This window comes from Atractosteus spatula, chromosome 25 (assembly GCF_055471065.1).
Source record: "Atractosteus spatula isolate fAtrSpa1 chromosome 25, fAtrSpa1.hap1, whole genome shotgun sequence".
Taxonomy (NCBI): domain Eukaryota; kingdom Metazoa; phylum Chordata; class Actinopteri; order Semionotiformes; family Lepisosteidae; genus Atractosteus; species Atractosteus spatula.
This window is the reverse complement of record NC_142730.1, coordinates 6,502,389-6,525,133: the sequence shown is the minus strand read 5'-3', so window position 1 is coordinate 6,525,133 and position 22,745 is coordinate 6,502,389. Positions and strand designations below refer to the sequence as shown.

General features: G+C 55.2%; 1 protein-coding gene across 2 annotated transcripts; it reads left to right on the top strand.

Moving 5' to 3' along the window:
• Nucleotides 1-1,776: 1,776 nt before the first annotated feature.
• On the top strand, nucleotides 1,777-21,962 carry tuft1a (tuftelin 1a). 2 transcript variants are annotated; one of them, XM_088905626.1, is made up of 12 exons: nucleotides 1,777-4,013; nucleotides 15,418-15,495; nucleotides 15,734-15,835; nucleotides 16,415-16,501; nucleotides 16,936-17,007; nucleotides 17,098-17,193; nucleotides 17,840-17,974; nucleotides 18,432-18,655; nucleotides 18,770-18,875; nucleotides 19,094-19,177; nucleotides 19,537-19,628; nucleotides 19,847-21,962. In XM_088905626.1, the coding sequence occupies exons 1-12, from the start codon at nucleotides 3,951-3,953 to the stop codon at nucleotides 19,914-19,916; spliced, it is 1,209 nt and encodes a 402-aa protein (XP_088761752.1). In that variant the 5' UTR covers nucleotides 1,777-3,950; the 3' UTR covers nucleotides 19,917-21,962. The 2 variants fall into 2 exon arrangements, with proteins under 2 accessions (XP_088761752.1, XP_088761753.1); XM_088905627.1 differs by lacking the exon at nucleotides 1,777-4,013 and adding an exon at nucleotides 10,607-10,712.
• The last annotated feature ends 783 nt before the right edge of the window (nucleotides 21,963-22,745 follow it).

Below are 22,745 nucleotides of genomic sequence, written 5' to 3'. Positions count from 1 at the left end.
CTTCCTTTAGACAGGATCGGATTTCGCTCCCGTCTGCAGAGCGGCGACCCTGAGGAACGTTCCCAGAGGAACGTCGCAGCCGGAAGGGGTGCGGGTAACGTCACTGCCCAGTTTCCCAGGAGACAGGGGAAGGACGCACTGCACCGGGAGCTGGTTTGACATTTTTTTTTTGTCGGCAGGACCTGTTCCAGGCCATGAGGGGCACGCTGTGTGGACTGTGCTTTACACCAAGAGTGGCGGGTGTACAGAACAGTCCGCACAACCCAGCGGCCGGAGCCCGCTTCTTGGGATCCTTTAAAAAAACTAAAGGGAAAAGAGACCTGCAGACTGATCAAGCTGAACAGTGCTCTTAAAGATGGCCTACACTGTACTGCACTTTTACCCTGATCTCACTGGGCTTTACTGCACTGTACTGCGCTTTTACCCTGATCTCACTGGGCTTTACTGCACTGTACTGCGCTTTTACCCTGATCTCACTGGGCTTTACTACACTGTACTGTGCTTTTACCCCAATCTCACTGGGCTTTACTGCACTGTACTGTGCTTTTACCCCAATCTCACTGGGCTTTACTGCACTGTACTGTGCTTTTACCCTGATCTCACTGGGCTTTACTACACTGTACTGTGCTTTTACCCCAATCTCACTGGGCTTTACTGCACTGTACTGCGCTTTTACCCTGATCTCACTGGGCTTTACTGCACTGTACTGCGCTTTTACCGTGATCTCACTGGGCTTTACTACACTGTACTGTGCTTTTACCCCAATCTCACTGGGCTTTACTGTACTGTACTGTGCTTTTACCCTGATCTCACTGGGCTTTACTGCACTGTACTGTGCTTTCACCCTGATCTCACTGGGCTTTACTGCACTGTACTGTGCTTTTACCCTGATCTCACTGGGCTGTACTGCACTGTACTGTGCTTTCACCCTGATCTCACTGGGCTTTACTGCACTGTACTGTGCTTTTACCCTGATCTCACTGGGCTTGACCGCACTGTACTGTGCTTTTACCCTGATCTCACTGGGCTTTACTGCACTGTACTGTGCTTTTACCCTGATCTCACTGGGCTTGACCGCACTGTACTGTGCTTTTACCCTGATCTCACTGGGCTTGACCGCACTGTACTGTGCTTTTACCCTGATCTCACTGGGCTTTACTACACTGTACTGCGCTTTTACCCTGATCTCACAGGGCTTTACTGCACTGTACTGTGCTTTTACCCTGATCTCACTGGGCTTGACCGCACTGTACTGTGCTTTTACCCTGATCTCACTGGGCTTGACCGCACTGTACTGTGCTTTCACCCTGATCTCACTGGGCTTTACTGCACTGTACTGTGCTTTTACCCTGATCTCACTGGGCTTGACCGCACTGTACTGTGCTTTCACCCTGATCTCACTGGGCTTTACTGCACTGTACTGTGCTTTTACCCTGATCTCACTGGGCTTGACCGCACTGTACTGTGCTTTTACCCTGATCTCACTGGGCTTGACCGCACTGTACTGTGCTTTTACCCTGATCTCACTGGGCTTTACTGCACTGTACTGTGCTTTTACCCTGATCTCACTGGGCTTGACCGCACTGTACTGTGCTTTTACCCTGATCTCACTGGGCTTGACCGCACTGTACTGTGCTTTTACCCTGATCTCACTGGGCTTGACCGCACTGTACTGTGCTTTTACCCTGATCTCACTGGGCTTTACTGCACTGTACTGTGCTTTTACCCTGATCTCGCTGGGCTTGACCGCACTGTACTGTGCTTTTACCCTGATCTCACTGGGCTTTACTGCACTGTACTGTGCTTTTACCCTGATCTCACTGGGCTTGACCGCACTGTACTGTGCTTTTACCCTGATCTCACTGGGCTTGACCGCACTGTACTGTGCTTTCACCCTGATCTCACTGGGCTTTACTGCACTGTACTGTGCTTTTACCCTGATCTCACTGGGCTTGACCGCACTGTACTGTGCTTTCACCCTGATCTCACTGGGCTTTACTGCACTGTACTGTGCTTTTACCCTGATCTCACTGGGCTTGACCGCACTGTACTGTGCTTTTACCCTGATCTCACTGGGCTTGACCGCACTGTACTGTGCTTTTACCCTGATCTCACTGGGCTTTACTGCACTGTACTGTGCTTTTACCCTGATCTCACTGGGCTTGACCGCACTGTACTGTGCTTTTACCCTGATCTCACTGGGCTTGACCGCACTGTACTGTGCTTTTACCCTGATCTCACTGGGCTTTACTGCACTGTACTGTGCTTTTACCCTGATCTCGCTGGGCTTGACCGCACTGTACTGTGCTTTTACCCTGATCTCACTGGGCTTTACTGCACTGTACTGTGCTTTTACCCTGATCTCGCTGGGCTTGACCGCACTGAGCTTAAATGTCTTCTTGTCATTTAGCAAAAGCTGTTGTTGTGCAGCAGAGCAACCATTAATTACCAATAAGCTGTGATCTCTTAATTGGCCTTCTGCCTGAGCCCGGATTAGGCCTCTGGCAGGCCGGTACAGGAGCACTGTGGTGGGGAGGGGTAGAGAGATTGTGAATAGCAGACCATGTGCTGTGGTCATTCCCGCCAGCTCTCCTTCACATCGAGGGGACCAGGGTGCTCGGGCCCCATTCCTGCGGCGCCCCCTGTCTTCGGGGTGTTGATTCCCCCCTGTTCTCGGGGTTCACAGCTCATCTGATTATTTAATGAGGTGCAGAACTATAACCCCTCTAGCCAGGCTGAGTGCTGACTTACAGGGAACTGTAGATCTAATGGAGTCTTGTGTCATCAGAAGTAAAAATCCTTTACGTGTCTAATTTAGCAAAGAATTGCTAATTGGTTAATTGACTACTCAGAAGCCAGAAGGGACCAGACCGTACCTGACTGAGCTGCGGTCTCTGGTCCGGAGTCAGGGCTTCACCAGAAGACACTGTCAGCTCTGCTCTCATCTGAGGCTTGACATATCTCCGTCAGGCCTGTGCTCATTACAGACAGCTGTTGGCTTTTCTTCCCAGCCTGCTGCTGTTCCGGTAGATGTGCCCTGTAATTGGGATAATTACAGTCTGTGTGTGGTGGGAGCCAGAGTGGTTTTCCCCAGTCTCCCGAAGCTGGAAGAGTGTCCTGACATTGAATTCCTCGGATGTGTCCACATGTGATTATCAAGGCGATTCTGGGCCTCCTCTGGGAGCCTAGGTGTTTATTTTATGGATAAATATGTTTCATGGTTCCCAAAAGCAGGCGTTTTGTGTTTTTACATGTGTAAAACATGTCTGCGCGCAGAACACCTCAGAATTAAGTTCCGATATTCCTAGACTCTGAGTCCACAACAGACAGACATTTTAAACCTGTCCTCAGAAAGAGTATTGCAACAGCCTGACTGCTGTCGAAAAATACAGGTAAACCGCTTTTAATTGGAACTGTAATCCCTCGCCGACTGTGGGACATAGACCCATTAGTCATCGCCTTAGAACAAGTAATTAAACGGCAATAATATAACAATTATAAAAGCATGCTTATTCTAATCCGGGACGTCGGACTCCCGAGTTCCCTCAAGCGGCGCGCAGGTGCGCGCGCTCCCCGCCTCGCGCTGCCGGGGCCTCGGGGCGTGCCCGGAGCAGCTGGACGGGTGAGGTCACGAGGACAGAGAGCGAGAGGGGGAAAGAAAAAAGCTGCTGCCTTCGGAGAGGCAGAGTTCGCGAGCCCCCAGGTGACGTCAGGCTCCCGGAGAGACGGAGAGAGAGAGAGAGGGAGGAGGAGGAGGGAGCGGACGGCTTTATTCATAAACCTCAGTCTTCGGGAGAGCTGCGGCTTCAACTTCCAAAACAGCTCAGCGGGACGAGCGGCGCTCTGAACTTCCCCGGGGGAGGGGAGAGAGAGGCTGTGGTCCAGGAAGTCAGAGACAGACAGACGGGGGCTGGTTTCTCGGGGCTCTTCCTCCGGCTGCGGGTGCAAGGATGAGCGGCGGCTCGCGGAGTCTGTGCACCTTTGAGGACCTCAAGGCGGACGGCGGCTTGGCGGTGAGTGAGCAACGTCCCCGATAAACGGGGAGCGGGGGCTCCCCTCCGCCCCCACCACCGGGGGGCACCCCAGTATGTCCCCTACCAGCGCACTGGGACGTGTCGGTTGGTCTGCCCGTGTCCGCGGCTCTTTCCAGCCCGGCAGTGTTCCTCTCGCCTTTGTTCCTCACCGGGAGGCATTAAAAATGCAGCAGGCGTCACGGGCGGCAGAATATAACATTGTTGGTGCTGGTGTGCGATCACGTCAGGCGCTCTTGTACCTTTTGTACTTACTGGAAAATGTGGGAAGCGGTCCTGTATCGGGGCATCTGCTGGGATGATGCTGTTGTCCAAGTGCTGCTCGTGTTTCTGGTGCTACGTTTCTGACGGAGAGATGTTACATGTTTTTTTTATATATATATATGTGGTGTTTTGCCAATCTCCCTCTCTCTCTCCCACTCCCACGGTCTCGAACTTTTTTTTTCGGTGCTCGTTACCCCCCGTCCGTCTCCTGTCTCTCCTGGGGCGAGGGTCCACATCGCGCCGCAGGATTTGTTTTTTTCCGTAACAAAAATAAACTTGAATTCGCCATAAACATCTCGCAATAAGTACACACTCGTGCAAAGTGATGCAGCCTCTACTGTGTTACAGGCGTTCTTAAAAGGCTGGTTGTCCTGTCTCAGCCCGCAAAGGAACAAGTCACAGGTTTATTCCCTGCCGAAAAAAAAGAAGAAAGAAAACACAACGTTTCGGCCGTGGAGCCTTCTTCGGGCGTGCACAGTGACACCGTCCCTCCGAGCCCTGCCCCCTTGCCGTGTCCGTGTGTGTGTTTTCCCTGTCCCGGCTGTGAGACTCCGGTCATCCCGCTCTTAGAGACGGGTCTCCAAGGACGGAGTTTTCCTCCTTAGTCCCTGTCGCGCCAGCGAGAAAGGCTTTGTGCTTTGCCGAAGGTACTAATGGCGACAAAGGCGAAATGTGAAAAAATTCGCGTGGCTGTTTGGTTGCTGTGTCTTTGTCGTTGCCACAGCGCTGCAGTCCAGCCGAGCCCCGGCTTAGGAGCCACCCGAGGAAGCGAGAGATCGTGTCGGGGAGCGGGGACTCCGCCGAGTCCTGTAACCGGCTTGCATTCTGGAAGGATCGGCGACCTTCCTGTAGAGATGAGCCTACGGCGTGTGTGAGACTCTGCCGTGGGGGGGTGGGGGGGGGAACACCCGTGTGGAATATTTCTGTCCCTGTCAGTTTGCTCGAGAAGAATTCGCTCTTCTCTCTCTCTCGTCCTTGTTTGCGTGATGTAAACCGTTTTCGTCCGGCGCGGTGTGCTTCCCACGAGAAACCGGCCTTCACTCCACTGTCTGGGGATACTGATCTAACCCAGTGGATCCCCAAGATCTTCTCCCGTTCAGGAGGGGACCCCCTGCAGCCCCACTGATGGACCCACAGCAGCCTCACTGCCCCACTCAGATCAGGGGCAGCGGAGAGACACTGCAGGTCCAGTTCGGACCGCGCAAACCCAGAGTGCGGTTCGGTCAGGACGCCGGGGCTGCTCCGCTATTTGACGAGCAGCTCTGGGGTCGGTACTGAGCAAGCAGTCAGGATCTCAGCCCAGCGTCCCGACTGACCCCCCATGCGCGCCTTTCACCATTCCTGAACTTGAACTTCATCGCCATATGTAACCGGTACATGTACTGGTACAATGAAATTCTTATAGAAAAGAAAGTCTCTCGATTGTTAAAACAAGTGTAAAAACACAAAGCGCAGACAGTGCATCAAGACAATATACAAACAAACAGTAGACAGTGTACAAGTAAACAAAACAAAAAATAATATAATAGCAGGTGCCACTGGACAAGGCCAGCGTGCCTTCCGAACAAAGTAACGTGTCTGACTGCAGAGCACAGCTTGTGCTCGTTGATCGGTGTTATCACAAGGACAGTGAGTGTCCCCCCTCCCCCGCGGTGAGACGGATCAGACGCGCTGCTGGACTTCTGCCTTCGTCTTCGAAAAAAGATCCCGTCCTGTCCCGGCGTTCAGCCGCGTCACACTCGCCTGAAGAAAGTAAAACCTGTTCCTGCACTTGATTTCAATATGGAAAGCACGTATCTTACTGTATGCGCGGTTTTATTTTCCTTCGGCGAAGCGATCGCCGCTCTGTCGCTCTCCACGCAACCCGCGTCCTGAGTGGAGTTGCGTGAAAAGGACTGGACAATAACGCGCGCTGTTCCCGCTGTTCATGTTCACCCCGGGACCTCGGAATGGCTGGCATGGCGGGCCAGCTTGTTCCACACTCCCACCACCCTCTGTGTAAAGAGATGCCTCCCCTGTTCTTGGTTTCAAATGTCCTTCCTCGCGGATGAATCCGAAACGTGTTTTTTTGAACCGCTTCTTCAAGGAATAAAGATCCATTTTGATTCTAACCGTGATGATTATAACCATCGCAGGTCAATGTAAATGACATTTAAAAGCCAGACTAGAGAGAGTAACGTGCTCTCCCTCCGACTTTAATATTTAATGATGGTTTTGTTTGGAATGTTGTTAGTCGAGTTCCCGTCACTGGGCTTTACTGCACTGTACTGTGCTTTTACCCTGATCTCCCTGGGCTTTACTGCACTGTACTGTGCTTTTACCCTGATCTCACTGGGCTGTACTGCACTGTACTGTGCTTTTACCCTGATCTCACTGGGCTGTACTGCACTGTACTGTGCTTTTACCCTGATCTCCCTGGGCTGTACTGCACTGTACTGTGCTTTTGCCCTGATCTCACTGGGCTGTACTGCAGTGTACTGTGCTTTTGCTCTGATCTCACTGGGCTTTACTGCACTGTACTGTGCTTTTGCGATGATCTCACTGGGCTTTACTGCACTGTACTGTGCTTTACTTGGATCTCACGGGGCTTTACTGCACTGTACTGCACTTTTACCCTGATCTCACAGGGCTTTACTGCACTGTACTGTGCTTTTACCCTGATCTCACTGGGCTGTACTGCACTGTACTGTGCTTTTACCCTGATCTCCCTGGGCTGTACTGCACTGTACTGTGCTTTTGCCCTGATCTCACTGGGCTGTACTGCAGTGTACTGTGCTTTTGCTCTGATCTCACTGGGCTTTACTGCACTGTACTGTGCTTTTGCGATGATCTCACTGGGCTTTACTGCACTGTACTGTGCTTTACTTGGATCTCACGGGGCTTTACTGCACTGTACTGCACTTTTACCCTGATCTCACAGGGCTTTACTGCACTGTACTGCGCTTTTACCCTGATCTCACTGGGCTGTACTGCACTGTACTGTGCTTTTACCCTGATCTCACTGGGCTTTACTGCACTGTACTGTGCTTTTACCCTGATCTCACTGGGCTGTACTGCACTGTACTGTGCTTTTGCCCTGATCTCACTGGGCTGTACTGCACTGTACTGTGCTTTACTTGGATCTCACGGGGCTTTACTGCACTGTACTGCGCTTTTACCCTGATCTCACAGGGCTTTACTGCACTGTACTGCGCTTTCACCCTGATCTCACTGGGCTTTACTGCACTGTACTGCGCTTTCACCCTGATCTCACGGGGCTTTACTGCACTGTACTGCGCTTTCACCCTGATCTCACGGGGCTTTACTGCACTGTACTGCGCTTTTACCCTGATCTCACGGGGCTTTACTGCACTGTCGTGACCTTTAACCACTGTAAACAACAGGGTGGCCTACAGTGCTGTCCTGGTGTGCCCACATGCTTTGTGTGTGTAAAGGATCGAGTTTCTTTTAGAACAATACCCGACGTGTGATTAGACAACTATAATTACAAGCTATTTTTGACCATGATGTCAAGCAGCCTCGCAGTAAGTTAGCTATATATGTCTTTCAAAGATCCCTGCTGCCTTTCAGCTTTTGGAGTCAATACGAAAAATACAGTCGCTCGTTTCTTTGTACTCTTGCAGTATGAAAATCAATGAAGTGATCAAGCAGGAATGTTTTTCTCTTCGCCAGAGTTACAAAATTGGATTCCTTAAAATCCTTCTGCCGGTTTGAAGAATTTTCCTGTTGATTTTTTCCAAAGTTTCCCCCCGGACAGAGACCGAACCACTGTGCTGTGGTTTCATTTCCACGAGATGGGCTATCGAGGGAGATCTTGATCCTCAGGCCGAAGGGAAGAGGAGAGGCAGCAGTGTGGAGGAGCGGACAGGGGCTCTGGACTCCTCCCTGGGAGGTTGCGTGTTCAAATCCCAGGGTGGGGGGCACAGCAGCTGTGCACTTGAGTAAGGTCACCAAGGAGACGAGGCTCTTCGGCCTCTCCAGCCCGTTCAGTAGGTAGCTGGGTGAGATCTTGGGATTAATTAACTCCTGTTTCTGGAAAGAAGGCAGGGCATCGGCTTCAACACCACGCCTGGGCAGCGTGATCCACACCCCCCACCACTCTTGGTGTAAAGAGGGGTCTCCCGGCCCCTCCTCGATTTTAAATGTTCTTCCAGATAGTGTTCACTTGTGCCCCCAGGTCCGCTGTGTCACTGCTCATTCTGAAGTGGCGTGCTTCATTTTAATGATACCCCACCCTCCCCAGACTGCTGGATGTTTCCGCTTCAAGCCCGAAGTAAATCCTGGAGCATCAGCGTCGCACGCGCATAACTAACGAGTGACTTCATTTCTAATGTCTTGCTGTTGTGAATCCCTGCGGGGCGGGGCGGGGGAGGTAGGGGAGGGGTAATACTTTTAGAAGGATGACGCACGAACGCGGAGCGGTGTTTGCACAGCGGGCTGAGCTCGTGGTCAACACCTCAGGGCGAGACTGCGCTGTAAAATGGCGTGAAAGCGCAGTTTTACAGCAGTGGCGTTATCTCCGATCGCTGCCCAATAAAACCATTCAAACAGGCGGGAGCACGGTTTTACAGCGCCGCTGCGCTCTGGGTTAACAGAACCGAACCGGTTCTCCCCCGCGGGCTCTTAAGACCGGAACGCCGAACTCTTGCTCGGGGTCGCTTCTGTCTCGGGTGGGAAAATAAAACTAATACTGCGGGGTGCGAGTCGCCGCGAGCGAGCTCTGAAATCCGTGCGTGTCAGCAGGGGAGACTGACACGGGTGGACGGGGCCTTCATAGGGGTGTTGTAGCGCGACAGCTCATGCAAGAAGTGCAACGGAGTGCAATTCAGGAACAAAAATTGTTCACGCACCTGAAAGCTGAGCAGACTGCTAGTACAGTGTAGCCAGTTGCGGCAGTTAACGTAAACTTTATTGCATGTATCGATGCACTAACACTTCTTAAACCCGCAAAAAAAATTTTTTTTGTGTGTAAGAGCACGCTTACGCGGTGAAACTTCCAACAGGGGTGAAACTGGCTTCCCAAAACAGCCTGCTGCGTCTTTAAGAGTTGAGTGCCGTCTGTGAGCACTGCCTGCGTGTGCAGTGTTGCTCTCGGAGTTGAAGGGTCTCCTGACAGCGGGCTCTGACCACGCGTGTATTTACTGCGGGGAAGGCTCCCGACGTGGAGTGGAAGAGGATTAAGGGTTCAGAGCCGCCGCGCCTCCTCGCGTGTGCTTTAGGGACCGAGGGGATATTCGGATTATCTCGGGACTCTCCTGCTGCCGCAGGCGCCACGGGAGATGTCCAGGGTAGTGTCGCAGACCTCCCCTGTGGCTTTACCACGCTTATACCTCGTATTTACGTTGATCACCTGGTGTGTCAAACTTTATTTACCACATTTTTTTTACCATACCTCTTTGCTTTATCGTCACTGTGCTTTTACCCTGATTTCACCGGGATTTACTGCAGTGTATTGTGCTTTTACCCTGATCTCACCGGGCTTTACTGATCTGTACTGTGCTTTTTCCCCGATCTCACTGTGCTCTACTGCACTGTACTGTGCTTTTACCCTGATCTCACTGGGCTCTACTGCACTGTACTGTGCTTTTACCCTGATCTCACTGGGCTGTACTGCACTGTCCTGAGCTTTTACCCTGATCTCAATGGGCTCTACTGCACTGTACTGTGCTTTTACCCTGATCTCACGCATGTGGGGAAACAAGGAAAATGTCTCAGCAGTGTTTGTACTACATGCAGTGTATAGAACACGCGTGCGTGGGTCACGCCAGAGTTCTGAGTGGGCCCTCCTGCAGTGTACGAATCAAAAGGAGACCGTTCTTGCTGCGTGCGCGAGTGTTGTAGGAAGACGTGAGGTTGAAATCGGTATCTGCGCTCGACGCCCTCTCGGTTCGGTTATTTCCTCCGATGACCGGGACGGGCCCAGCGCCCGTCTCGCCGGCCTGGTGGGGGGGGGGTCCTGTTCTCCGGAGACGCGCTGCCTCTTCCTCGGGTTCAGCGCTTTTCCAGCCTTGGTTTGGCCAAGATGAGTTTTTTTTTGTTGTTGTTTTGGTAAAATGTGCGTTTAGAACCCGAGCTGTTTCGGGCCTGGCGGCGGTGGGTTATTTTGAAAGACCTTTTTGTCAGGAGGAGCCAACAAGCGCTTCACAAATCGGCGCCCGCCTTCTGCGCACCTCGGCTTAAATGGCCCGGCCGGAGGGCGCGCTGACGTGTCCCGCTGGCAGCGTCAGAGCACGGTGCCGGAGCACGACCTTGACTGCCGGCGCGCTAAGCCTGTTGAACACTCCTGCGGAGGGGGGTTCGGGATCGGTCACGGGCAGTGATCACGGAGTGCTCTGCTGCTGAGCGCGTCCGCCGAGTCCCTCAGTCACAGGCAGGTTTCCGGGACTGAGCGATATCCGTGGCCGAATGGAGACGTGGGTACGAAACGGAAGACGTCCCGAGGCTCGGTCTGCGTGGGTGTCATTGGGCTGCGCTGCAGATAATGGGTCCGGTAATGGCTTAAAGGGTCCCGCGGTAATATCAGCTGACTTTAATAGGCCTGAACAGCTGGGCAGCTTGTTCCAGACTCCCACCACACTTAGTGTAATGAGGGGGCCTCCTGTCCTGCTTCTTACTAGATCTGGGTTTAATGTAGGGACGTTAACAGAATTGGGCGCCGTGCCTGCGTATCTAATCCAGCGGGGGGGGGGGGGGGGGGGTGACCTGTATGACCGTTACCGCGGACAGAAATACCCTTTTATGAATCCAGGCTGAGGCCGTCTGAGTTGAGCCCCATCGTCTAGCTGCCAGAGCCTGTTCGTACTGCGCACTGCGACCGGGTGTGTGTGGGGTGGGGGGGGGGGAATTGTTCGGCTGCTTTTATCTTTTTTTTTTTTCCACCTGTTGCACACAGCAGTTTATGCAACTTTCGAATTGTACCACGTAGCTGCTGCCTCTCCGGCACTGATGCCCATATCGCACCCTGAGCGCCTTTGCACAGACAGACAGGTGTCTCGGGGGGCTCCAGCGCGCGCGAGGAACGTTCCATCCACCTCGCGCTCACGAGCCGGCCTGTGTAATGGAAAAACACTCCACACCGCGCTTTCGTCTGATTGTATATTTTGACCCGCCCAGCGCAGTGTCTAACCAGTCCGGGTAGCTTCTAAATCTGTCCTCTCGGTCTTCCAGAGAACCTGTGAAACCCGAGCCGTTCAGAAATAAAGCAAAACCCGTTTATCCAAACTGCAGCCCAGCCGCCTTCCAGGAACGCCAGGCACAGCTGTTTTTTAAAAGGGCTATCCAGAAAAACGCCGTGCCTCTTTCCTGTGAAACCCAGCTCCCGGATCACCTCCCTGGAATGCAAATACAGCAGAAAGGAATGCGGCAGAGCAGGGGGAGCTGACGAGGGGTTAATGAATTAATGAGGTAACTTTATTCCTCATCGGGTTGCTAATGCGCCGGAGGCCGGAGGCGTGGCGCGCGGGGACTGAGGCGGGGAAGATGATGATGATGAAGAAGAGTCATCCGCTCGCGGGCGGGCTGAGGGAGCGGAGGCAGCCGAGCGCGCGGGGGGCTCCGGGGGACCCCGAGCAGAGCGAGGCGGGTAAGCGGGGGGGGCTGTCGCGTGCCTGCGTGCCCGGCCAGGGGACAGGCGCGTGTTACTTCGGGTGTTGCCGCGAAGTGGGAGCGAGATTTATCGCGCAAGCTGGACCCCCGGCAGTGCGTCTTTCTCCCCCGGGTCCGAGCGCGCCTTCCAGCTCGGGGACCGTGCAGACAGCTGTTGACATCTGGGCCCGCCGCCGCCGCCGCCGCACCAGTTAGGGGCTCCACACTCATCACATGCCGTGTTGATAAGCAACCGCCTAACAGTGTTGAATATTTCAGGGATTTTTTTGCTCCACCTAAGTGTATATGGCACACATCAGTCTCGGTCGGGCGTAAACCGCCGTGGCGCTTGTAGCGGAGGTATTAATACTGTGTTAACTTTGATGGGCGCTGGTCTTGTGTCGACGCGGAGGTTAATCCGAATCTGCAGTCTCTCAGCCGCTTTGCTTCAAAACCGACAGCGGCTCATCCCCCGCTCCCAGAGCGCGCCGAGAGCAGCCGGCACGGCGCCCCGGAGAGCCAGGGTTCGGTCTTCAAGGACCGGCAACCGGGAGAGCGTGCAGACTGGACATCAACATCCGGTGTTTGGGGGCGAGGGAGAGATCGGGCGGTCCCGGGCCGTTCAGCCCAGAGCCCCAGTCTAGAGGACAGAGGCACGGGTCCGGTCCAGAGGACGGCAGAAAGAGGACTTATCGATCAGAGCCTTTCGGTACCGAGCCTCCCCGCTGGAGTGCGGGCCGGGAGCGCGCTGGAGAAAAGTTTGTTTCTAACAAGTCCGTCAGACCCGGGAGCGCGCGGGCCACCGGGACCGAACCACCGCAGAGACCCACACCTTGGGCGTGTAGCTCGCGTACATAATGGGTGGATTCTTTCCTTTGCCTTGACTAGACAGCACGGCAAGTCTAGACGGGCGTGTTCATCTCACTTCCAGGATCAAAGCTGGGGGAAAACAAAACGATTTTGTAGTTTTTCCTCAGAGCTGTGTGTGTGTGTGTGTTTGTGTGTGTGGAGGACGGGGTGAAGCCAGGGCGCTGACCCGGTCAGTATGAGGTGCCGGGGAACCCGCTGTCCGGTGCCGGGGTTTGTTTTGGGCCCAGGTTCGGACTGAAGCCCGCAGACAAACGCAGTGCGGGTTGGTTACCTCTCCGGGCGGCGGGGATGAAAGTTTAATATAATTGAATACAATAGCGAATGCGCAACACGTGACTGTGCGATAAAGGAGTTTTTTCTTCATGTTTGAACGGACGAGGCCAGGAACACGACAGGACAGAGAAGACGTGTCCGAAAATCGGGCGGAGGCTGCAGGGCAAGGTTCCGAGGCGGAGGTGTCAATTTCGTCAAGGGCGGGGAGGGCACTCAAGAGCTTTAGAGGGACAGATAAGACTTTATTGATCCCGAAGGGGAATTGCATGATCTGCTTATCAGCATTATCTGCTCGGCCACTGAATTGCAGGCGTCGCCAAAGCTCAAACTCCGGACCGGGCGGGTGGTTGCCCGATTGACAGGACACGCAGATCTCGGAGTAACCCCGACCCCCCTCCGCGGCGAGACACGGGCCGTCCGGCCGCAGTCCAGCCCCGAGAGTCTCCGTGACAGCGCTGCCGACGCAATAGCAATTAGCAGAACAACTGCGACAACAAAAAATCACATTACTGTCCACCTCTCCCGTTCCTGCTGCTGCTAAGCGCTTATTTTACGACCCCTCATCGTCAAGCTTTAAAGTTTAATCTTGGCAGCTCCGGGCCTCCTCTCGTGAGAAGGGCTCGTTAAGCTGACAGGCGGCGGGCGCGGTCGCTAGGCAACCCGACTGACAGACGGGACCGCGCGTTCGTGATCGCGGCCCCGTGCGCGCCCTGGGGGAGGGTGCGCGTTTGTCCAGCAGCAGAAGCTCTTACCTGGAGCAGGGGGCTGGAACAAGACAGACACACAGACAAACGGTGGAGCTCTGCTTCCCTCGTTGCCTTGCCTCTGTCTGACCTTTGACCTGGGTGGGCCTGTGTCCTTGCCGGGGTCCCTGCGGTGCCCAGCCAGCCCAGAGGAGGGCCTCCCCTCCTCCTCAGCCCCGAGAGGGGCGAGACAATCTCACCAGTGCACTCCGGCTGTCGGTCCCAGCGCGGTCACTCGCATTGTGGGGAGGGGGCAGGTCCTCCGTGGAGTCTCTGACCGCCCAGAGGTTCTGGGGAGAAGGGGAGACCCTACTTTTGTCAACACGCTGTACAATCTGTACTGCTGTGTACCCCAATTTTCACCGACCCCCCCCCCCCCCAGAAGACCTCAGAAAAGACATCCTTAACGAGCAAATAGGTTGAAATGCAGGGTTGTACAGTAAGGAATTAGCAGCTGGCAGGTGTTTAATGTAGACAAGTGTGGAGCGGCACTAGCAGCTGGCAGAGTCCCAGACTAGTGATGTTGTCCCCAGAATGAGGAACCGTGTTAGAAGAGGCCGCTTATGAAAAAGACTCACGTGTGTAATTTGATCCATAATTTACATCTTCTAGACAATGGAGAAGCTGTGAACAGGCAAGCACAAAGCTAGGCTATTTAGTCAAAAGCGTAGAATGTAGATCAATAGGATGTTGTTAAAATGGAATAACACACGGGTACTGGCTCATTTAGGAAATTGTGTACGACTGTGCTCATGTTATAGGAGAACATACTGCTGCTTTCAGTCAAGAGAAGAGCAACTAGATACATTCTGGACAATTAAGGGAGAGTCCCATACTGGCAGGCTGGAGGAACTGAGTCTCTTTAGTCTGAAGGGAGAGTCCCACATTGACAGGCTGGAGGAACTGAGTCTCTTCAGTCGGAAGGGAGTGTCCCACACTGACAGGCTGGAGGAACTGAGTCTCTTCAGTCAGAAGGGAGTGTCCCACACTGACACTGGCTGGAGGAACTGAGTCTCTTCAGTGTTGACTTGAGGAGACTGGAGAAAACGGGGTCTTGTTCACACATTCTTCAGGATGAACCATGAAGCACAAACAAGTGGAAATGATGAGGAAGTGAATTAAAAACCGAAAACAGGGGGCCCTTCCTTACACTAAGAGTGCCGGGTGTGTGGAACGGGTGTTGAAGCCCCTACCCTGGTTTGCCACAGGGCTGGGCGCGCTCCTGTTCGGACACGTCTCCCTCGGGACGGATGAGCGCGAGACGATTACACGGGCGCAGCAGAAACAGCTGTTCGGGCGCAGCCAGCCAGATGTGGCCAGACGCCACCGTCGCCTGCGGCTCTGGGGGCTCCCGCGGCGCCCCGCGATCCCGACGCCGGGGCTGGGAGGGAGGAACGAGTTGGGAAGCCCCGGGGGCAGCGGATGACTAACGCCAAACATTTGCCGGTTGTCAGCGCCGGCCTGTCCCAGCATGCCGCAGACAAAACCGTTAAAATTCCTGCGGCTGGCTCCAGCCTCTGCTGTGTGTTTGTCTTGGGTGTTTTTTTCGACATTATCGCGGAAACTCCTCCAGAGGCAGGAGAGCTCTGCCCGCGCTCTCCCTGTTTCTCTGTGTCCCTGTGCTGCACTGACTCCCTCTGCTCTGGTTCCAGGACGGAGTCCGGACCGTTCGGCTCACTCTTCAGGACCAGAACCGGGCCGGCCTGAACCAGGAGCTGCCCAGGGGCAAGGTAACAAACGGGCCGCCTAAGGCTTCGCCGAACCCGTTTTTTAAATGTTTTTTTTTTTTAGCTCCTTCCATCTTAAAGCGCTTTCCGTAGGTATTTAAATAGAAAAAAAAGTAACAGGCGCGTCTTTCAGATCGCAAACTTCACATCGTCCTGTGAAAGTTCAGTTTGGTTAAAGTCCCCAGTCCTCCCTCTGACTGCCCGGCTAGTCTGACATCTGTCCCGCCTTCTCCTTTTCCAGCCAATCGGCAGGGCCTTTGCGCTGGTGCAGTCGGCCAATGGGAGAGAGCCCCTGAACTTTGAGCCAATCAAACCCACCGAGGAGAAGGTCGAGGTCATCAAGGTGGGTGTGCAGGGGGGGGACAGAGAGAAGGGGGGGGGGGGAGCAGAGGACAGCAGGGTGCTGTGTGACCCCCCCCTGGGGAAAATGAGCTTGATATTGCGGGACAGCGCAGGGGTCCTGGCCTCCATTCCGGCCCCCTGGGGGAGGGGGGGGTGCTATCCGTGTGGAGTTTGCATGTTCTCCCTGGGTTTGTTGTGTGGGTGCTTCTCTGCTGTTTCCACCCACAATCCAAAGACGGGCTGGTGGGTGAATTAACAGATGGACTGGTGTTCCGGTCCAGGGTGTACCCCACCCTGCGATGGACTGGCGTTCCGGTCCGGGGTGTACCCCGCCCTGCGCCTGGGGCTCGCCGGGATAGACTCCGGCTGCCCCCACACCCCGATTTGGAAGGAGAGGTGGGGAACAGGACAGAGAGTGGAGATGGCCGAGCAGCTTGGCCCGGTCAGGGCCGTGTTGCTGGCAGCGCTGGAAGAGGTGTGGCCAGCGCCGGCTGACACACACACACCAGGGGGCGTACCCCTGGGGAGAGACTCGGGGTGGGAGTGTCCCAGGCTCAGACTGCGCTCGGTGCTCTTGCAGGTGTACCTGGAGGCCCGGAGACAGGACCAGACGCTGCACGACGAGAGCCTGAAGATGCTCTCAGACGAGGTCTCCCACATCCAGGAGGTAAACGGGGATACTGACTGCCCCTCTGTTCCGCCGGAGGGTGGCGACGTGTGGCCTGTGTCTGTTTTGTGCTGTGGGCTGTTTGTGTCCGGTCTGGTCTCCGAGTTGTTGAAGCTGAGAGTTATTTAATGGTGTTGTTGTGGCTGCTGTTGCTGTGTGTTTCTGTTGGTGACTCCTTGATGTCTTTGTATTGGAAAATGCATTAGAATAAGTATTTTCATTGCACTTGTACATATGGCAAATACTCTGGACCCTAGGACACTAGGGCTCTTGACCCTAGGACACTAGGACTCTGGACACCAGGAATCTTGACTCTGGACACCAGGACAATAGGACTCTGGCTCTTGCAGTACGCTGGCGCTGGAATGACATCATGACAACCTCGGTGGGTTGGAGCAGCATCGCTTTAGTGCTCTGTGTTTTGCCGTGTGCAGGTGCGGTACTGCCTGAAGAGCCTGAGGCAGCAGATGGCCGCGAGGCACGGCGGGAGGAGCGGGGAGCCCGGGGTAAGTGTCTGCGGGGCCTGGAGGCGCGGTCACTGTCGGAGCGGGGGGGGGGGGGGTCCGGGAAGAGACTGACCGCTCTCGCTCTTTCAGTCCCCAGCTCAGAGCCACGCCCCCCGGGCGGACTTCCCGAGGCATCAGTCACCCGTCTGCAGTCCCACCCTATCCGGATCCGGCCCCCTGACACAGGTGAGAGAGCCGGCTTCGCGCACGGAAGTCCGAGGCAGCTCCGTCCGTCGGGCACGGACGCTCGGGGCTGGGGCGGGGCCGTCTCCCAGGAAACGGAGCCCTGGGTATCGGTTGTCTCCCAGGAAACGGAGCTCCGGTAGTTCCATCGTCTCCTGGCCCGGAGAAGAGTCAGGAGTTTTCAGTGCGCTGGGGATTCTAACAATTTCTTTTTGGCATCTTAAAGAGAAGAGCTGTGTTTCATCCCTGCGTGTCATACTGTAAAAATACAGAGTAAGGGAGGAAGTTGCAGTCGGAGGCCTGTCTGGGAGCTGATCTGGGCTCCTGTAGGCTGCCTGTACAGGGGATGGACTGGTGCCCATGGGGTGGTAGTACTGTAGTACTGCCCAGATTCCAGAGAGTCTGCTTCTGCAGCGTGGTTTTGAAGCCTGTTCCAGGCTCCCGCCACTCTCTGTGGAAAGTTGTCTTGTATGCGCTGCCCCGAAGCAGCTCCGCAGACGCGCTCAACCGCTCCGGAGGTCCAGTTCCTTCAGCCTGGGCGCGGTCCCTGCGAGTCCCGCCCGGACATTCTTTCGGACCGGGACCAGCGGTGTCCCGCTCCTCGCCTCTCCGGGAAGCTGACTCTCGCTCTCTCCGCACGTCCGCGCAGGAATGGGAGGACCCGGGCTTGTCGGAGTCGGAGAGCGCGCGGATGCGGGAGCTGACCCGGCGGCTCTACGGACAGTACCAGGCCCGGCTGCAGGAGGCCGAGCGGAGACACCAGGAAGAGAGAGCCAGGCTAGAGGTCAGGGCTCCCTCTGGAGATCTCTACATGGACTGGAGTGTCCAGTCAGTCAGTGTGTCTGTATGAACCCCTCTCTCTCTCAGTGCAGTGTTAATGTACTGGAGTGTCCAGTCAGTGTGTCTGTATTAACCCCTCTCTCTCAGTGCAGTGTTAATGTACTGGAGTGTCCAGTCAGTGTGTCTGTATTAACCCCTCTCTCTCTCAGTGCAGTGTTAATGTACTGGAGTGTCCAGTCAGTGTGTCTGTATTAACCCCTCTCTCTCAGTGCAGTGTTAATGTACTGGAGTGTCCAGTCAGTGTGTCTGTATGAACCCCTCTCTCTCAGTGCAGTGTTAATGTACTGGAGTGTCCAGTCAGTGTGTCTGTATGAACCCCTCTCTCTCAGTGCAGTGTTAATGTACTGGAGTGTCCAGTCAGTCAGTGTGTCTGTATTAACCCCTCACTCTCTTTCTCCCAGGTGCGGAGTGGGCAGTACCAGCAGCAGCTGAGCCACCAGCAGGAGGCGCTGCGTCAGGCGCAGGACGGCCTGAGCCAGAGGGACTCCCAGATCGAGGACCTGAACAGGCTGCTGGCCGGCATGGGGCAGGAGCAGCGCTCCCTGCTGGACAAGATGAAGGAGAGCGAGGCCGAGCTGGCCCAGCTCCGCGCGCTCCGGGAGGAGAGCAGGAGCAAGGAGGAGAGGTGAGAGGAGAGGGGAGGAGGGGTGGGGGGGTGATGGTGGAGGTAGGGGTGGAGGATGGGGTCTGACCTCCGCACGCTCTCTGAACCCCGTCCCTCCCTAATCTCCGCCCCCAGGTCAGCGGAGCTGGAGAAGGAGCTGGCCGTCCTGAAGGAGAAGATCCACCACTTGGATGACATGCTGAAGAGCCAGCAGAGGAAAGTGAGGCACATGATCGAGCAGGTGAGGGACCCCAAGAGCTGGCACGAGAGTTGGGGGGAGGAGAGACGGGGAGGGACAGGCAGGGCTACCCGGCGGGTACCCGAGATCGTTAAGTGCAGGGGGGGGGAGAGAAGTCGGTCTGGGTCCCGGACCACGTGGGGCCTGAACTGCAGGCTCCTCCGGATGACCTATGACCCCACCCCCGCATAACCCCATGCCCCGTTCTTGTCCGCCGCCAGCTGCAGAACTCCAGGACGGTGATCCAGGAGCGGGACCGCGTGATCCGGGAGCTGCAGGAGAAGGTGGCGTTCCTGGAGGCAGAGGTCAGTGCCGCCCGCCCGCCCGACCCGAGACGGTGGGGGGGGTCCAGAGACTGAATGAGGAGTTTTCGAACTGCTCTGGACGTCGCCTGCTGGTTCAGGGGGGCGTTTCTCGGGTGCAGCTGGTTGCTAGGCTGCGTCGCTGGAGAGCTGAGCCATCCCAGGACGAGAGAGGTCAAGTGTCTTCTCAGAGATGTTGAATCTGAGCTCGGGTCACGACCATAACCTGTAAAACGCTTTGAGTGGAGCGCCCTCAAAAGCGCTATAGAAGTGCAAAGTTGTTGTTATTATTGCGCCCTTCTCTTCTGTGCCTGTTTCATTTTGTTTTGTTCTTTTCTCTGTTTCTTCCCAACGCCCGGCAGAACCGGGAGATGCACGACCGGATGGACTTCCTGCTGTCCAGCCAGAATCCCGAGGCCCGCGCGCCGGAGCCGAGCTCTCGGATCGTGTACAGGTAGGGCGCCGGCGCCCCGCCTGGGCGTTACTTACAATGGCCATGAAGCCAGAAACCCAGCAATGCAGCCAGGTGTGCGTGGAACTGCCGAGTCTGTGGGAAAGAAGTGAGAAGATTGGCAGGTTGTGGATATTGGTGTGAGCGAGAGGTGTGGTTGAACCCTGAGACGTGTCCCGGGCCGTGGGACGCTGACCCTCTGTCCTCTGTCCACTCCCCAGCAAGCCCCTGGTGCCCAGCTCGGCCGGCAAGCCCCTGCCCCACATCAGAGTGGTGGAGATCAGGTCGTGACCCGCGGCGCCCAGCAGCCGGGGAGGGTGAGGAGGGGGCGTGGCTACGACTGGAGAAGCACGACACTTCGGGTGGGGGCGGGGCAGGGGGCGGAGGAGAGACCCAAGGATCCACAGAAGGGGGGATCTGGGATTTCCAGAAGAGACGGACAGGGTGGGTGTGTCCCTCTCCAAGGGGGGGCCCCCCTGCCCCCTCATCTCCCCCCCCCCCCCCCCCCAACCAAGGCCTAACCCCAGACACGACGGCTCCCTTTTTATTCGCCACCCCGGGGTGCCCGGTTCGTGAACGTCCAGGCCAGCGTCAGAACGTCCTCTTTGAGCTGGGCGCGCGAGTATCCGAAGGGACTGCCGGGACAATATCCACAACACGTCGTCGGCGCTCCGGTGTCACTTTTGAATAATCGTTTCTGTGCAGCTAGCGCAGTTCTCTGGGCCTGAGCCGGATCCCGGCCGGATCCCTCTGTCAGTTGTCGTTTTGATCGCAGGCCGGAGTGTAAGTGAGGAGGCTTTCATCACAGTCATTAATCACTCCCTTCCTTAAAGTGGGGCTCGTGTGGAGCTTCCAGCCAGGAGCTCTCGGGTCTGATTATCATCGCTGAGCCGCAGGCGCTGCCTCGGTTCTGACCCAGTTCTGAGTCCTGTGGGACTGTGAGACTGCCTCTTTTTCAGGTTTCATTCCTGCCCAGCTCCCAGTTACTTAATGAAACCAGTCCATGGCTGTATTGGGCCAGATCAAGGTGACTTGTGCTCGCTGAATGAAGACGACTCGGCTCTGAAGGTCTGGAGTTCTACAGAACCAGGCTTCGAGCCTGCTCTGATGTAGGGCTCCCCCATTGTTGTTTTTGGGGACCCCCACCCCACTCACACGCTGGTTTCTGTCCGATCTGTGCTTCCAGTTGCTTAATTGATCCCTTGTTTACCCTAAATCACTGGTCCTCTGCCCGGAACTAGCAGGAGATCCAGAGCTGGGCGGCCCAGTTTGAACCGGACTTCTGCAGAACCGCACGTGTGAGTTCACCGAGTCCATCGAGTGAAACACAAGCCGCCCTGACAGACGCATCCAAGCAGATCTAATGCCTGAAGCCGACCCTTGAAGTCTTATTTAATTTATTTAATTTTGCGGTTTGCCATTGCTTCGTTAATTATTGCCATTGCTTATAGCCATCTGTATGTAGAGACACAGGCTGTTACATTTCGCTGAGCTGTTGGTAACCGAAGTGAAACCCAGCTGCTCAGCTCAGCTCCTCTGCTGGTTATTGCCAGGTATTTATTTGCAATGATTCTGTACTGGATACGGTTTGCCTCTTCAAGGGGGGAGTTATTTTCAATAAGAAGGGAGATGTCTAACTGGGCTGGGGGGAACATTCTGTGAGGAGTCTGCGCGTTATCCTTGTTCTCCCAGGTGTTACACTGTACTCCAGCCTCCCAGAGATATTCTGGCTGGGTTAATTGGTTAATTGGTGTCTTTACGTTGTGCCCCCTGATGGAGTGGTGACCCTCCTAGCAGTGATGGTTCACTCCTGGTCCTGCAGGGCTGCCCTAGGTAACTCGTCACCCTTAACGAGGAAAGACCTGCCAGCAGTGGTAAAAAAAGGGACCGTTAAGTGAACGGTTGATGCAGGTGAGTGATTGAGAGCCCAGGGCAGGAGAGAACCAGGAGCAGGAGGTCTCAGTGGAACCCTTAACGTCTGGGGCCGTGGTGTCCGGTCCTGGGTCTGGCCCACGGTGCTCGGTGCTGGTAGAGAAATGGCACAGCGAGGAAAGGCCAGCTGGGAGCTCTGCAGGGTGCTGGGAACATTTCCCACAATCCCTGATGCTGCTCGCAGGGGCGAAACTACAGCCCCCAGGGGGTTGGGGGGCGGGGGGGCAGGAGATGATCGGGGCTTCCTGTGAGCCGGTTGGGCTCCCTGGGAACAGGGCGGGACAGGCTCCCGAAAATAACTCCCCTGGCCTCTCTGTGTTCGCTGTTTTCCCACAAACCCAACGGAAATGTGTGTAAAATATGGCGTTCCTTATCTTATGAACTGGAATAAACTATTGAAAAGAATTTCAGAGCGTGTACGTTGCTCATTTCACTGTTGATGGTGTGTTTTGGGGGTGTGAGGTTCTGTAACTGTGGGGTGGGAAGTGTAATCCTGCAGATGTGCGTGAATTCACACAGGTGAGCCCTGCCAGCACAGCCTCTGCCCTGGGTGTAGGCTGACTGGAACGCGGTCTGCGGTCTTTACAGGCTCTGTACAGTTTAAATCATCGCAGCTTTGATCCTGTGAACGGCCTCCAGCTCTGTTCTTGTCTGCTGTTACGTCAGAGCCCTGTCATCTGAGCCCTGTCAACACAGTTACTGGTAGTTGGTCTTTACTGCACTCTACTGCGCTTTTACCCTAATCTCACTGGGCTTTACTGCACTGTGCTGTTTTTAACCATGATCTCACTGGGCTTTACTGCACTGTACTGCGTTTTTTACCCTGATCTCACTGGGCTTTACTGCACTGTACTGCGTTTTTACACCTTTCATACTAGGCTTTACTGCACTGGATTGTGATTTCACCTTGAGCTCACTGGGCTTTATAGCTCTGTACTGTGCTTTTACCCTGAGCTCACTGAGGCTTGTTGTAGTTTGCTATGGCACACCAGAAAAATCTTATATGGGCAGAGTGAATGTGTAGTTTTGTCCTTTACAAGAACTACCGATACAGGACCAAACCCCGCAGCTCCCATCATCCTAACGCTAACGAGCAGCTGAAGTCTTAGTGTGGCGCTCCCTCTGGCGGCGGCCGACGGGAAGTGCAGTCTGCTGTGGAACAGGTCAATGTGAAAAACGCATTAAGGC